The sequence below is a fragment of the Brienomyrus brachyistius genome, chromosome 9, assembly GCF_023856365.1.
Source record: "Brienomyrus brachyistius isolate T26 chromosome 9, BBRACH_0.4, whole genome shotgun sequence".
Classification (NCBI taxonomy): domain Eukaryota; kingdom Metazoa; phylum Chordata; class Actinopteri; order Osteoglossiformes; family Mormyridae; genus Brienomyrus; species Brienomyrus brachyistius.
In genome coordinates, this window is record NC_064541.1 from 25,017,821 (window position 1) to 25,034,136 (window position 16,316).

The 16,316-nt window shown below is 41.2% G+C and overlaps 2 protein-coding genes across 16 annotated transcripts in view; one reads left to right on the top strand and one right to left on the bottom strand.

The window, feature by feature from the left end:
* LOC125749067 (poly(rC)-binding protein 3-like) overlaps positions 1-8,938 on the top strand; it is a 61,587-nt gene extending 52,649 nt beyond the window's left edge. For 6 of the 15 annotated variants that reach the window (XM_049025934.1, XM_049025936.1, XM_049025932.1 and 3 more), the window contains 4 exons: positions 1,035-1,110; positions 2,579-2,631; positions 3,412-3,581; positions 5,421-8,938. In XM_049025934.1, coding sequence (XP_048881891.1) covers positions 1,035-1,110; positions 2,579-2,631; positions 3,412-3,581; positions 5,421-5,766 — 645 coding nt within the window. In that variant the 3' untranslated portion in view covers positions 5,767-8,938. The other 9 variants (XR_007399768.1, XR_007399773.1, XM_049025938.1 and 6 more) reach the window with 7 other exon arrangements.
* Positions 8,939-9,666: 728 nt separating this feature from the next.
* LOC125749068 (zinc finger protein 830-like) lies at positions 9,667-15,769 on the bottom strand. Its single transcript, XM_049025942.1, has 10 exons — positions 15,174-15,769; positions 14,700-14,799; positions 14,294-14,414; positions 14,003-14,033; positions 13,466-13,650; positions 13,149-13,239; positions 12,586-12,649; positions 10,765-10,845; positions 10,441-10,517; positions 9,667-10,252 (listed from the first exon to the last, which is right to left on the bottom strand). The coding sequence occupies exons 1-10, from the start codon at positions 15,344-15,346 to the stop codon at positions 10,063-10,065; spliced, it is 1,113 nt and encodes a 370-aa protein (XP_048881899.1). The 5' UTR covers positions 15,347-15,769; the 3' UTR covers positions 9,667-10,062.
* Between the last annotated feature and the right edge of the window lie 547 nt (positions 15,770-16,316).

Here is a 16,316-nt window from a genome sequence, read left to right on the forward strand (position 1 = left end):
CCACAGCAACCCTTCCTAAAACCCTATTTTCTGTGTTGCAACGTCACTGATTAACAACATCATCTAACAGAATAGCTTCCTGTTTCACAGGCCAGATAGACAGACAGGTAAACAGAGGGGCATATGGGTTAGCAGATTTTAAGAAAAACAAGCAAGACAGGTGAATACTGAGAACATGCCCTGCTTAGTATTCTCCAACCTTATAAAATGTTATAGGAGAAGACTCAGTTCTGTTATACTGGTGAAGGGGGGTTGTACAAGGTATTAAAAGCAGGGGTGCCAAAAATTGTGACACGTGTTTTTGTTAAAGATAATTATTTCTTGATAAAGGATTTTTTTTCTTGGAATAAATTTATGTTAATGAAAGGTTGGATTTTTTTAAATTTTTCAGTGTGATATGAAGCCGCTTCATGAAAAGGTGGATTTTTTCTAACCCTTTTTACAAATCTTTACAAGGGGTGCCAATAATTGCGGAAAGCACTATATATTGGCAAATTGGTAAGGAATTGTGCAGACAAACAGAATGGAGGATACAAGACAGACAGGAGCATAGAGACACTGTGTACAAGTAACAGATAGACATACAGACAGACAGGTAGGAACATAATATATAAGCAGACAGACAGAGGGGCTATCGGGCAGACAGACAGAATCACTGAGATGATGTTTACAAACAGGCAGACAGAAAGACAGACAGATCGGCAAATAGGCAGACAAACGGGAGTGTAAAGATCTAGTGAACGACCAGACAAATTTCAAACTGGAATTCTTTTAGCCAAGAGAATGATACTAAAAGACTTTCTTCCTATCCTACTGTATTAACAGTGGCTGTAACAACAAAAGTATTTGCAATTAAACAGTTTTGATCAATAAAATAACTGCATGTACTTTGATTAATAATTAATTGTGGAAACCAAACTGTAACAATATTAATCCAGTTAATCAAAGAATTTAGAGAAAAGCGAGGGGGTTGTCTTACTCTGAAATAATTCAATTTGATTGGTTAGCTCTAATTTCCCCATCCTACCCTGCAGTTGACCAAGCTTCACCAGTTGGCTATGCAGCATTCCCCCTTTACCCCCCTTGGGCAGAACAACCCCACCTTCCCTGGTACGTACCCAGCACCTCCTGGGAGTCAGTCTCCCTCTCACCTCCTGTGCTCATGATAACATTTCTTTACAATGTGCCCAGTGACCCTTTTCTGTTCCGTCTTACCAAATCTGTCCTTGTTACTGTTTCATGTCCATACCATGGTAATATCACATGGCACCCAGGGCGATGAATACAAGGGTTAAAGCAAAACACTTGTGGCCATTTTCTTTGTGGCCAAAGGCCTGGAGAGGAGGTTGTTCATTTGAGATGTCCTTTCATTTCTATTTCACCAGGTCGTTCAGGCACAGTTTAGCATCTGTTTTGGGTCTTTATCTTGTTAAAGAATGAATACCTGTGCATTTAGCCTTACTTCTCATTGAATGGCGTACCTTTGAAATATACTATGATAGCGATGATGGTTGAGATTGCACTATCCATCCATCCATTTTCCAAACCGCTTATCCTACTGGGTCGCAGGGGGTCCGGAGCCTATCCCGGAAGCAATGGGCACGAGGCAGGGAACAACCCAGGATGGGGGGCCAGCCCATCGCAGGGCACACTCACACACCATTCACTCACACATGCATTCCTACGGGCAATTTAGTAACTCCAATTAGCCTCAGCACGTCTTTGGACTGTGGGGGGAAACCGGAGTACCCGGAGGAAACCCCACAACGACATGGGGAGAACATGCAAACTCCACACACATGTGACCCAGGCGAAGACTCGAACCCGAGTCCCAGAGGTGTGAGGCAACAGTGCTAACCACTGCACCACCATGCCGCCCCTGAGATTGCACTAGATGTGGAAAATATCTTCAGCCTAGTCACCAGCAAAGAAACCCCAGACCACGGCACCAGGTTTAGCAGAGATTTAAAATTAAAATTGCAGGTAATTATGGCAGTGGTGTACTCAAACTATTGACTGTTACTGTGTATGGATAACTTCATGAATATGTACTATGGTCACTACAGAAAGCCTCCTAACACAAATGGGTTGTGGAGTGAAGACCAAAGTATTAAATTTTAGCTGTATAAATAGGTTAAGCTGCAAGTTGCCTTTTGCCTTTGATTAGAATGGCGGTGTAAAATATGCATCTCTTTACTCTTCCCATTGAAGCCCATAGCTTTTGGGTATCCTCTGGCCCTCCCCAGCATTTCTGTGATTAGCTATGGCTCTGCCCCACTTGAGCCACATACTATTGCAGCTGATGGCTGGTATCTTCCAGCCTGTCACCTTGTTAACCTCAGTGGATCTCCACTGGGCCGCTGTGCTCATGAATACCATGCATGCGTTGGATCAGGGCTTAGGTTTATATCCACACAAACATATCATTTATATTTTTCTTTTTTTCAAAATGCCCATAACATTAACAACCAAAATAGCAAATGAGCGTTAGTCCTCTCATCCCCCAAACCTGGCTTCCCCACATGTGTACAGACTCCCACTTGCAGCTGGGCATGTTCTTTGTGTTTCCCCAATGCAGGCCTGGACACAAGCACACCAGCCAGCTCTCATGAGTTCACCATTCCCAATGACGTAAGTCTGAACGCAGTCGTTTTTTTAAACTCATCCCGTCATGGACCCGAGAACCTTTTACCTTTTCGTAGTTACCTCAGCACATTAATCTAGTCCCGGACCTGTTTCAGGTCTATAATGAGGACAGAGTTTAAACAGAGTGTTCAGCAATGTTTCTGTGCTGTGCCTTATTTACATTATATACAATGGGAATGGTTTATAGAGAGGATTTTATAACTATGTTCAAACAGATAATGAAGGAAAAACTAATTAAAATGACAAGTACATTATCAAACTGAAATTGTCTAGTATAGTAACCCCTTCCCAGTTACAAGGGTTAGAAGCAGAAGATCCTCACGAATGTGAAAATCTGCAAAAAATACTTGGGGCCCCTCTAACCTCAAACCATAACCGTTTGCTAGGCTGACTAATAACCTAAAAAATTCAATTTTATTATAACATTTTCTAAACAAACTGTACTGGACTGAACTCTACACTTTGCATGTCAAATTGCTTTATCATTTCCTTTTAGACCATTTTGTATAACATGCAAACCATGTGTATTATGCCCCTTTATCTATGTACGCATTGGGAGCACTAAGTAGTAAAAGTAGTGGTTTCATGAAAGTCCTGTAATATAAGTGACCATCTACCAGGATGGTGGCTTTGAATAGTAGTTTTTTATAGCAGAATGAGTAAAGATTTTGGAAATATTTATATGTATACTCTGGTTTATTGTTAGGTTGTTGTGATGGGCAGTAGCTGACCTACAACCTCTGTCCTGTCCTTTTTCCTTCTCAGTTGATTGGATGTATCATTGGCCGGCAAGGAAGCAAGATTAATGAGATCCGGCAGATGTCAGGGGCCCAGATCAAAATTTCAAATGCTACAGAAGGATCCGGTGAACGTCAAGTCACCATCACGGGACCACCAGCTAACATCAGCTTAGCACAGTACCTCATTAATGCCAGGTAGGTCCCCCACATCAGCTTAGCACAGTACCTCATTAATGCCAGGTAGGTCCCCCACATCAGCTTAGCACAGTACCTCATTAATGCCAGGTAGGTCCCCCACATCAGCTTAGCACAGTACCTCATTAATGCCAGGTAGGTCCCCCACATCAGCTTAGCACAGTACCTCATTAATGCCAGGTAGGTCCCCCACATCAGCTTAGCACAGTACCTCATTAATGCCAGGCAGGCCCCCATATCAGCTTAGCACAGTACCTCATTAATGCCTGGTAGGTCCCCCACATCAGCTTAGCACAGTACCTCATTAATGCCAGGTAGGTCCCCCACATCAGCTTAGCACAGTACCTCATTAATGCCAGGTAGGTCCCCCACATCAGCTTAGCACAGTACCTCATTAATGCTAGGCAGGCCCCCATATCAGCTTAGCACAGTACCTCATTAATGCCAGGTAGGTCCCCCACATCAGCTTAGCACAGTACCTCATTAATGCCAGGCAGGCCCCCATATCAGCTTAGCACAGTACCTCATTAATGCCAGGTAGCTCCCCCATATCAGCTTAGCACAGTACCTCATTAATGCCAGGTAGGTCCCCCACATCAGCTTAGCACAGTACCTCATTAATGCCAGGCAGGCCCCCATATCAGCTTAGCACAGTACCTCATTAATGCCAGGTAGGTCCCCCACATCAGCTTAGCACAGTACCTCATTAATGCCAGGCAGGCCCCCATATCAGCTTAGCACAGTACCTCATTAATGCCAAGTAGGTCCCCCACATCAGCTTAGCACAGAACCTCATTAATGCCAGGTAGCTCCCCCATATCAGCTTAGCACAGTACCTCATTAATGCCAGGTAGGTCCCCCACATCAGCTTAGCACAGTACCTCATTGATGTCTAGTAGCCCCCCTCCCCCCGACATCAGCTTAGTACATACCTCAGTAATATCAGGTAGATTCTCTTAGTCAGGCGGGCCCTAGTCATCAGTTCCTGAAGTGGTTCAGATGGCAGCTCAGATGAATGAAACCACAGCCAAACAAGTTATTTCACTGAAAGGAGGGAAGGAAATTGAGAGAATTTCATTCTTCTGCTTCAGGGTTCTTCCAGGTGCCTGTTAGCTATTAGTTATGAGGGGTGAGGTGGCATTTCTCCTCCTGCCAGTGTTTAACCATGCCACAAGGTGCCTGTTGGGCATGCCGAACTGTGTATAAAACAAGACGCCCAGCTGCCTTCTGCAGTGATGGAGAAACTGGACCAATAACTGAAAGGTCACAGAATTGCAGGAAGGATCTTGTGCCAGTTGTTAAAAAATAAAACCAGATAAAAGGGCATTGTGACGTATATCGCCATTTACTTGGCTTATTATTATTATTATTATTATTATTGTATAATATGTGTAATTTAACATAAGGAAATTGGCCGAACAGGAGTAGCATAATATAATGTGCTGCTAGGAGAGACAGGAGCTCATTTGCCATTGCAAAGGTTTACATTTCTTCCTTTGAGTTTGCTTGTGTGTCATTTCACCGTGTTTGTTACTTTGCTTCTTTTATTCTCTTTAGTGTAAAAATGTAGCCTGATGCGGGATCTTCTCATGAGTGTTTCCATCAAATCATGAAACAACCCTTTTATTGTTTTTCTTCTTTAACACATAACATGCCCCCCTCTGACCCTCATTTTTCCTTTTTTCTCTCTTCTCTTTTCTCTCCCGCTCCACCTGTGTTCCCTTCTTCCTGTGCTGACCTTTTTAACCCCACTCCTCTCGTGGTCTACTCCAATCCCCCCTCTCCGTGGCTTAACCCCCCTCCCCTCGTGTCCCTGAACTCCTCCTCCTTCATTTACAGCTTAGAACTGGCTAAAGTCAACAGCCCGACTGCTGCTGTCACGACCCCTGTTGACCTCAACATCAGCCTCTCTCAATCCACCCCCCCTTGTTCCACCCCCTCCTCTATGGCCGTCCTGGCAGCCGCCGCTGTGTCTGCCGCGGCCAGTGCCACATCCCCTCCCGCCCTGCCCACGTTACCCAGCACCCACTACGCCGTGCCCGTCTCCAGTCTGCTTGGCATGAAAACCGTCCCGCTCCTCGCGCTTAATGCCGCGGCGGCAGCCTCCAGTGCAGCATACACCACCAAAATCCCAACCACTGCCGCAGTCAAGAAATCAGACCGCCAGAAGTTTGCTCCATACTGAGAAAAGATGATTAACACTTTTGTTTTGTTTCATTTTAAGCCCTAATTTGAAGCTCTGGGTAGACTGTACTTTCATGCCCTATTATATAAACAAAATTATGTCCATGTGTTAACATGTTTGAAACCTTATTTTTTCTTTTGTAAACTGACTTCTGATAAACAGAGAGATGTTTCCAACAGCTCCAGTTATGTGTTGAACAAACAAATCTTTTGTGTAATAGCCATAAACATGAAGAGTCTTCCACACTAAACCATATTACATACATACGTTAATAAAAGACTCTTTTCTCAAGACTAATCAGAAGCAATTTTACACAAGAATCAAACAAACTTCTGTCTAGTTTACTGCCAACATCGCCAATGCATGTTAGACAAAGCTGATATCTTTAAACTTTGAGCTATTGCAACTATTACTCCACTATAAAATTTAAATCACAGACAAGGAACTGAAGATTAAAGTACCAATGACAGTATGAACAAATGGCTGTAATTTCTTGAAAGTATGCCAGTCACAGTATGAAACCTTCTGTCACTAACCCCAGTCATCATGAACTTAATGTCTCTAACAACAACACTGTAAAGTGTGTGGAAACAGGTGGTGTTCTGTGTTTCATTTTCAATGGGATTGTTTTGTGTTTTTGTTAGTCTTCCTGCATGACACCTTCCTTCACCACTTCCAGCTCCAATGTCACTTTTACAAACATCCGAATTAACATAGCACCGGGCAGACCGAGGAATCGTTAGCATAGCGAAAGACGAAGAGACTTACCTGGCGGAACGGAAAACGGCTTTTTATTGTAGTTCTTGACAGGACTGCAAATGACACTCAACGAACCCCAAACCCGCCTCATAAACACAAGGTGCACCCATGGTGGGAGATTTATAGAAGCTACGAACACAGCAGGATGGGACAGGGTACACGCAAAACACGGGCAAACGTACACGCCTCGATCGGGAAGGCAGCTTTAACACCAACAATATAACAAGGGATATTTACGATTCACCCTCGAGGATGCCGGGATATGCTGACCCCGCCGGACACAATTAAGCTATAAAATTTACTTTTTGAAAAGATATAAAAACGGAACTGATGGGTTATATTTGGGATGAATAGAGAGGTGAGCCAATAAAATACAATTATGTATATGGTGACTATACAGCTATCAATTCATTACACCGGAGTAGTTCTCCAGCCTGCCTGTCCCCCAAAACATCTATTCCCTTCTGTATTTTAAATGTGTATAACCTCATTCTATTTATTTTTAACCTATTTTTTAACCAAAATTGCGAAGGCAATATCCAGCTCACACTAGTGACCTCTGGTGGTATTTTTTATTACGTAACTAAAGTCCAGTATTCCAGTAATAGAATACCTTAGTTCTAAGCTGTTAACTGTATTACTGTGATTGATCTCTTTTTAACACTAAATCCTATTGGCTTGTGCTGTGAGATGAAGTATTTTTCATTCTTCCCTGCACACACACCAAATACACATCAAATTCCATTTATTTTATATTCACATTTCGCCATTTAGTGATTTACTCTTGTTTTAATGTAAATAAAATCTGATAAATGGACAGTGTAGAGATACTTATTATTTTTCTTAACAGAAAGTAACATTAATTCTTTATCAAAATCAAGTTTATCCGTTTAACACCACTGGTATGGAAAAATGCTTATTCTGCTCTGATGTTTAAGTTATATATAGAAATACTGTTATCCTCTGTAGACAGTTGTTTCATTTCATATTACATAATGGATGTGATTATGGTAAGCTTTGATATTTTAACAAATCAATAAATAATCTGGCTGACGATTAACAACATCATGAATAACAAAAGGCATAAGAGAGACTCAGGGTTGAAATGGGCCTGCACTGCTTAAGGTTCATGCCTGGAGCCTGACATTCATTCGGGGCTTGTTAGAAGCAGTTCAATCTTTAACTGACTTTGTATTTATACTTGTGCTTCACGCTGCCTTTTGGTTTTTGCCCCCAACCGATGCCTCATATCCACCCCAACACTGCTTTCCCACCCCAACAGCCGCACCCGATGCCCCATATCCACCCCAACACTGCTTTCCCACCCCAACAGCCGCACCCGATGCCCCATATGCACCCCAACACTTACTCACACTGGCAGAGAGCTGCACACATGCCTGCAACAGAATTTTCTGCCGCGTAAAGCTGTTATGAAGTGATGCACATGCAATCAGTTAAGCAAATAATATATTTTGTGTTTTGCTGCATATTGTAATATAATCCTCATCCCATATATCATATATAAATGCCCTTCCACTGCATAATGTATATAACCACATTCATCTGGTCAGACTTCATCAAATGAAATTGCACTAAAGTTATTAAATTCTCTGTTCTACCCCGCAGCAATATCACATTACTTTCTAAAGTACTGAAGTATGGACAGAACACAGCTCCACAGCTTGTGAAACTGTGCAATCAGTTTGTTGTTCTCATCTCTGTGAAGGGACGAATAGTAAGAATTGTCCTGCTCTTTGTTCTTTTCTGGTTTTCTCCAAACTTTAGGCTGTCTTCTGAAGTGTCAGGCCTGGGAGCTCTGTAGTAGCTCTGCTGCTGCTGTCAGCAGATTAGCATCCCGAGGGGCAGTTCCTTAGCCACATGGGCTTCCTATGGACTTCCTATGCTGTGAAGAATTCCTGCCATTCATTCATCTCTCAGACGAAAGTCCGATCCTCTTTAAGCAAATGTGCTTCCTGATCTGTGTTTTGTCATTTTCTTAAACGGTTTTATTTTCCTCGGTCTAGTTGGGACTAGGGCTCAGTTTTTGTGTCTTTGTAAAAGCATGATCTTCTAGTTATTCAGGTCCGTATCTTAAATTTTGTCTACATTACTAAGCAAAATTAAATGCCGATTTTTATAAGTGAAGCATTCCTGGGATGACGTCTGTTGTTGTTTTAACCTTCAGTTTTGAAGCTGGTGTACCTTCTCTGGACCTAGTCAATGGTCTCAGTGTGTTACAGTTCCACCTGCGGCTGAATTTTATTTTTTACTTTTAAATAAAACTTGCATTGATATGTTTTGCTGCTGTATAAACACGCAGTATATTTACTGAGCTTCAGGGAACTTTTCAGTACTTGTACAGCTGTGCTGTAAAAATGGATACACCTAATAAATCTGAATCAGTATTACACATGCTTTGACACATCGTTTATTTCTACATGCTGATCTGGGTCAAGTTCCAAAACACAGAAATGAATCAAGTATTAACTTGATTCATTATCACTGTTGTAATAGTAATTTAATAAAATAGAATGATGTTTTATTGATTTCTGGGGGGAAATCCTCTTTTTGCCAACCTCATGCTGCTCTCCATGAGACAAACACACTCATAATAGCAGGGCAGTCACCTATAGTCCTGTGCCTATAGAACTGAGGACTAAGGACGTTGCTCAAGGGCCCACAGAAAGATGCCTATTCTACCAAGGGTGGGCTTAAACCAGCAACCTTCTGATCGCAGGCACAAAGGTTTAGCCAGCTGAGCCACACACTGCCACCTAAGAAACAGCTGAGGCTGGTTTGAGGCTGGTCTCTGGCCAGTGTGGGATGTACAGCGAGCAGCTGCACACTCAGCCCACTCAGCCACTCAGCAGCCTGCTTGAAGCCATTCTGCAAGGTCATTCCGCATAACAGGGCATTACGCTAGAATCCCCACCATGCATGATCAGAAGACTAGGACATATTAATCAGACATATATTCTGGTATTCCATATTACCCACGCTGCTAACAGCCCCATCTTCCATGTCACTTACATAGACTGCAAACTACTGACAATCCAGTCAAGAGATCAGCATAGTCATTCCATACTGCTTCGTGACATGGGCAGTGGGCATGGACAGTGTCAGCAAAGCAGCCAGGCAGTGTTTCAAAAAACAAAAAGAAAAATTCTTTAATACAGAGAGATTTGGACAGGAGGCCTCATCAACACTGGATATTCACATTCAGAAATGTACAAAAAAGCAAGTGGCTTGTCACCCAGTGTGGCTGACCAGCAAGAAAGGCTGCAGTTACACATCAACATTCAGGGTTTTTTGGTCATGGTAGGTAAAGAATGGGGCTCTGACTGCTTAAAGTGTCTTCGTCATTTGAGTGCGGTCTTGGGGAGCTCAGGGAAGGAACTTGAAATCAAACTTTCTCATAATTAATCTAGAAAATATATCTGCTTAGTCCTGTTATCTAAAGGTTCAAAGCATATTGCTAAATCATAACAGCTGAAGCATTTAGGAGTTTAGCAATGGATCAGTTTGGGTTTTAATAGTTTAGTTCAGCACTCTTTTGGCTCTCCAGTCACGAGACAGCAGACTAAAGAGTTCCTCCTCCTCCTCATCCTCCTCCTCTTCCTTGTCCCCACTGCTCCTCTGTTCCTGCTGTGGTTTCGAATCCACCTGCCCCATGTTCTTCATCACCTCCCTTCTGTCCCTGAGTAACTCTACTCGCCGGTAACACTCACTGTGAAGATGGTCAAACACAGTACGGTCAATCAACTCTTTCGCATCCCTGAGTGTCTGAATACACCAATAAGACTCTCGATGGATGGATGGATGGATGGATGGATGGATGGATGGATGGACTCACTCACTCACTCACTCACTCACTCACTCACTCACTCACTGTACAATCTCTACAGGGTTACCCACATCTGCTCGTCAATCTCGTCAATCTGACGCTCCAGACGACCATCCTCATCCTCCTCAGCAACGATAGCTTCTGAGGCCTGTGATGAAGGTACCCAGGTAAGGGACAGGTGTGATGACCTGGCACTATGTTCTACACGGTGGCCATACGCATGCCAATCTGTAGCAGGTATCTATGCTACACGTGGGTTGATATATACAATTTATATAATTCAGTATGTAACCTGCTGAAATTGTAAATAAATGTAAATAAATGCAGGTCATGGGGTAATGGCTGGCAGAGGGCTGTTCTTCATCAGCGCTCAAGGAGAGTGTCTGTCCCCTTACGCTGTTCACATGCCGCATTTCCTTCTGAAACTCCTCCCACTCCTTGTCCATCAGGTCTTTGGGGGCATCCACCTTGCGTACCTGAAATCACAGGCCCAGCGTCACCTTTCCGCTTAGGTGTGTCCTGTTGTGGTGTGATGCAGCTCCAGACGCAGCCCTTCCAGCCTTCCCTACTTCACACACGGCCAAGCCATGCTGAGCTGAACTGGAGTGAATCAGACTCCCTGCCATCTCTTATGGTGGATATTACGACAATTTCAGATATCTGACCAAAATATTACAGTACTAAACAACATTTACTCTCATTCATTGCTGTCATTTATCTCAAGAATAGAATTCAGCGTGCAATGAGGTTTTTTTTTTTTTAATTAATCATTAATACTGTTTACACTTTTTTTTACCACTGTCAAGTTCATATTCTTTTAAGTGAGTTCGGCATAATTATTCCAATACTCGTTGTACTGTCCCTCTCACTAACTGACTGTACTGACTATAGCAGCACTGGCAAAGGACCCATTCATCATGCTGTTAAATTATTTATCCCCATGGAGCTGGCCCACAGATTCATAATAATGCAGGAATTAAGGTGCAGGCTCCTCTCAGACTGAACTGGTTCAGATATCTAAAAGTATAAACACTGTTAAACAGAGTAACATCTTTCAATCTTCCAGATATGAACTGAAGTAAATTTAAACATAATACAGTAGAACCTTGGAACTTGAACGCCTCTTAACTCGACCAACTATGACATCGAACGGTCTGTTGAAATCTTTTTTTTTTTTTTGTACTTGTACCTAGACTGAATTGTAATTTTGGAACTCGACCATTCCTGCTAAAGTTTAAGCGTATGGGTCAAGACACATTAAGTTGTACCAAATCAGACCTTGAACGGACTGGTCGAGAAAAAACTAGATGCAACTAGACTGAAAATTCGGAACACAACAAAGCAAAACAGACCTGCTAAAATTTGTACAGATCAAGGTGTGTCTCTGATGGGCTGAAAAAAGGCAAATGGACCTAGTAAGAGTACCAGTAAACTTAAAAAGGAAATTATAGCAAGACTGGTACGTGTATGTCTGCTCTCGCTTCAGAGTATGGGATTGTCATTTGTCTCATGTTTATTGCTTTTGCATGTGTGATTTTCATGCCGTTTCATATTGATTGTTAATGCTTTTTATCATTAGTTAGTTAGGTAGATACGTTTAAATAGGCAATCACTCGGTGGTCTGGAACGGATTAAATTAATTTACATAATTTCCTATGTGGAAATCTGACTTGGTCCTCGACCAAATCACCTTCTGGAATGAATTAAGTTTGTGTTCCAAGACACTACTGTATCATATAAAACAAATAATGGCCGCAGTCTCAGAAAATGGTTTAATATGTCTAATGGTAGACTGGCAACAAATGTGGCGTTGCTTGATATAAATACATTTGACCTGAAACAGCTACAATAAAGCACATAAAAGGAGGAGGAGACTATAAAGAGAAAATACAGAACATCTGTAGAAAGACAGGTAAGGGGAGCAGATGTCTGGGAATATGATGCTAATTCAATGCTCCTCTTTTTGTTCTTTGAACAGCACCAACCAAGCTAATAAGACTAATTATCTCTATTTCAATTGTAGATAAAGTTCCAATAAATTAGTTCAACTTATCAGAGTGCTTGTGACACGATAACATTCAGTAGTGCTCTAAGCAGACTGCAGATCTGATTTTCTGACAGCAGGGGAACTCGGCAGATTGAGAGAATGATCCGAATTGCCCCAAATCCTTTCGATAATGCTCACATTATTATGCAAAATAAAAGACATATTTTACCTTTGCATCTATCACCGGATCATCAAAAAATCCCTCAGGTAAGGCTTCAGCTGTGTTCTCCTTCCTGTAAAAGTACAAAGGTCAAATTATCACTATATGCTCACAGTCAGATATGATCAGAAATTCAAATATTTCATTAGAAGTAGAGTGTATCCTCATAGCCTTCATAATGCATTCATTATACATTCACAGAACTTTCAGTGTGCTTTCTTAATGCATTCATAGAACATTCATAAGCAGCAAGTAAGTATACCTTAATATCTTAACAACTTTAATATACATTAATAAATATTATACAATTATGTTGTTATTATCATATAATGTTTGCTATAAATGTATATTAAAGCTGTTAAGGTATGTCAGAACGTTAAGATATCCTTACATGCTGCTTATGAATGTTCTATGAAGACATTATGAAGGTGCCTTTAATGTAAAGCATTATGAAATATGCTTACCCAAACACGCAATCATGCTCACTCACTCACACACACACACACACACACACACACACACACACACACACACACACAATTAATAATTAAGAACGCAGTACTGTCCCATACCTTTCCACAGGCTTCTCTGGTTCATCTACTTTCAGAATGGATCCTGAGTGAGACACAGCAGGAACGCTGGGAAGGCCACTGTCAAAAAAGTCTGGGCAGTACATAAATATATATATTATATATATATAAACACCAATTATGCCACATATTATACAATGTTTTTTTATTGGCTAAACTTTTCCAAGTGAAAGGTTGATCTGTTCCACTGCGTAGTACTGTGTAAGTGATTAGCTCATCCATGCCAATACTATTCCATTCATGTCATCTAAAGCAGCCTTATGTATCAGAACTTTAAATGACTGTCCTATACAAATTACCTGCTGGGAGTCCAGGTGTGGTGGATGAAGGCAAGAGAGCAACGTTCTGCTTTGTTTGCTCTGCATCACCAACAGCATCATCTTCATCATCATCATAGTTCCCAGCTAGTAACCCAAGCCCTGATGGTTTTTTCGAGCCTGCAGTATTCTGTCCCAGTCCTCCATCAAAAAAGTCTGCAGGAATCCTAGAGAATGGGAGCAGAAAATGGACATGCACACAAATACCTGATTCAGAGCAACCATATTACACCAGAAATGTAGTTCAGGTTGTGCCACTCACAACAAAAATTTACAATGCAACTGACCTAACATCACAATTATTTCCAAACAACAGCATAGATTGAGTTTCACATTGGGTGGGAAACAACGTAATAATTCAAATGCAAAGGTTTACGTATTGGACAACTGAATGAAGCCAAGGTAAATGTTGGGGATATGTCCCACCCATTTCCTATGTTCCTGTTTCTATTTATAGCAACTAGAAAAACAATTAAATACAAGAGAAATAAAATGCATGCACATAATGTCAAAACTCACCCTGACACAGATGATGAACCCTCTGCTTTACCTGTAAGGTAATTCTGTAAATCACATGTGCTCTACTGAACAATTTAATTTTTGGCAAGAACTGCTGTGAAACTCATATTTGATATAAATCTAAATATTTCAGATAACAATGCTCAATATATTCCTGTTTGTCAGCATAAACACAGAATGGACAAAATTCTTCTTTGGAGAATGTGTTAATTCATTAACCATACATAAATAAAGGATAAATCTCTTTAGGAAATACGTAAATCCAAATTGTCCATGGCGCAAATAGGTTACCTTTTTTTGCTGCAGGCTGTTGGGAGTCTGATGTCTTTCGTTTTAGCACAGAAGATGTAGGATTCTGACTAACTGAAGCAACAATCGGACCTTGTTTAGTTTCTTTCAGTTCAGCCACTTTCTGTATTAAAATAGACCCAAAGGTAACTGTGAAAACACTGTCTAACAAACACCTTAATAGCAGATTCAATACATTGCTACCCACCAACAACAAATGGCACAAGGGTGCTAGTAAACAAACTATCAAGCACACTGCTACACAGTTTGGGTTCCTTTGCACAGGCATAAGCTCTTTTGAAAACTCAAATGCCACAGCATTTCAGATTTCCCTTTGCACAGGCATTTGACACAAAGCATGCTGTAAATCTGAATATGCCTCTACCATATGTTTTGATATCAAACAAACCTCTTTGTGTGGTTTTCCCAGGACGTGAGTTTGCCATAATATTTCAGACTTGACGGGAATATTGCAGAGCACACAGCTCAGGTGTCCAAGGCTGTTGTACGTGAGCGACGGAGGTTAAGGTCAATAAAAGTAAAATCTGGAGTCACTCGTTTAAAAATCATTAATAGAAAACATTACAAGGGCAATGAAGTTGATCTAAGACATCGGCCATAATTCTATCTTTCGTATGGCTTATCCAGCACAGGGTCGCCATGAGCCTTTAGTATATCCGAGGCAGCTCAGGGCATGAAGCAGGGAACTTCCAAGACGACATACCGGCCCACATCGGGACACACGCAACGATACACTATGGAAAAGTAAAACATGAAACACTAAATCGAAAAGAGTCAGCAGGTAAACAAGACATATCTCACATGCCGACTAGAAACAAAACGCGAGCTACCGTCAGGACGCATGATAAAAACAAAAGGATATTTTGCAAAGGGCGATTCGATACGTTTCTTCTTGCCGGTTGTTTCTTTCTGTTTCTCTTTCATGAGCCGCCGCAGCTCCTCCTGACTAACCGATTTCTTTCCCTTGTCATTTCGGGAGGACGCCATCATTCCGGATGTAAACAGGAGTTTAATTCCGGTGTAGAAGTCAAGCATCGAAACAGAACTTTTATTTTGATACAACAAACGGAAATAGCAAGCGGAAGTCTCCCCTTTATTTTTGCCAGCTTCACACTTCACTTATAAGTGTTGTAATGCCACTGTTGGTGGATTGCATGAACTGCCCTCATTCGCCTTATTTTCTAGGTTATAAGATACAAACAGTAGTTTTGCATGCTAATCGGTTAAATATCCACGACCCAAATCTCTCACTTCCTACCTTCGTACATATAGCTTTGTGAATGACGTATTTGTTAAGGTTTTGGTTAGCTAAAATTATTTAACCCCTATTTAAACGTCTTATTTCTGAATATTATCAACATTCATTTAGATATGAAAGATGGTACAATGGTCTAACACCTCCAGCGGTGTTAAGATTACTGCTCTGGACTCTGTGCGTTTAGCCTTTGCATGTTCTCCCCCAGCTTACTCGGGTTTTCTGCGCAAAAATATGGTCAATATGTAACGAAATACCTGGATTTGCCGACAGATGGTGGTATTGTGACATTTTCAGCTTAAAATATTGTTGGACAGTTTTCTTTTCCAACGATAAATTGAAGTAATCGTTTTTATGTTAAAAAAACATACTTTAGACTTTTCAGTTGTGAATATTTTATCAGTTAGGCTTTTTTTTATATTTGCCGGAGGATTTTTATTAATTTGATTTTTAGGGGCAATATAATTTTTCACTAATAATTTGAAAAAAAATTATACCAAAGTATAGACACAATGGTTAGCAGTTGTCTTTGTGTGTATGGACTTTGTGTGTGTGTGTGTGTGCGTGTAGTCATGAATATATTACATTGTAACCTTTGGTTAAGGTTGTCATTGTTGGAATTAAGGTTATGCCCATAGAAATAAATGAATAGTCCTCATAAAGATAAGATGAATACACATATGTGTGCATGTTCCTTGTAATTCACTGGCTTGGCATTTTGGTTTGGATTTCTGATTACACAGCAACTGT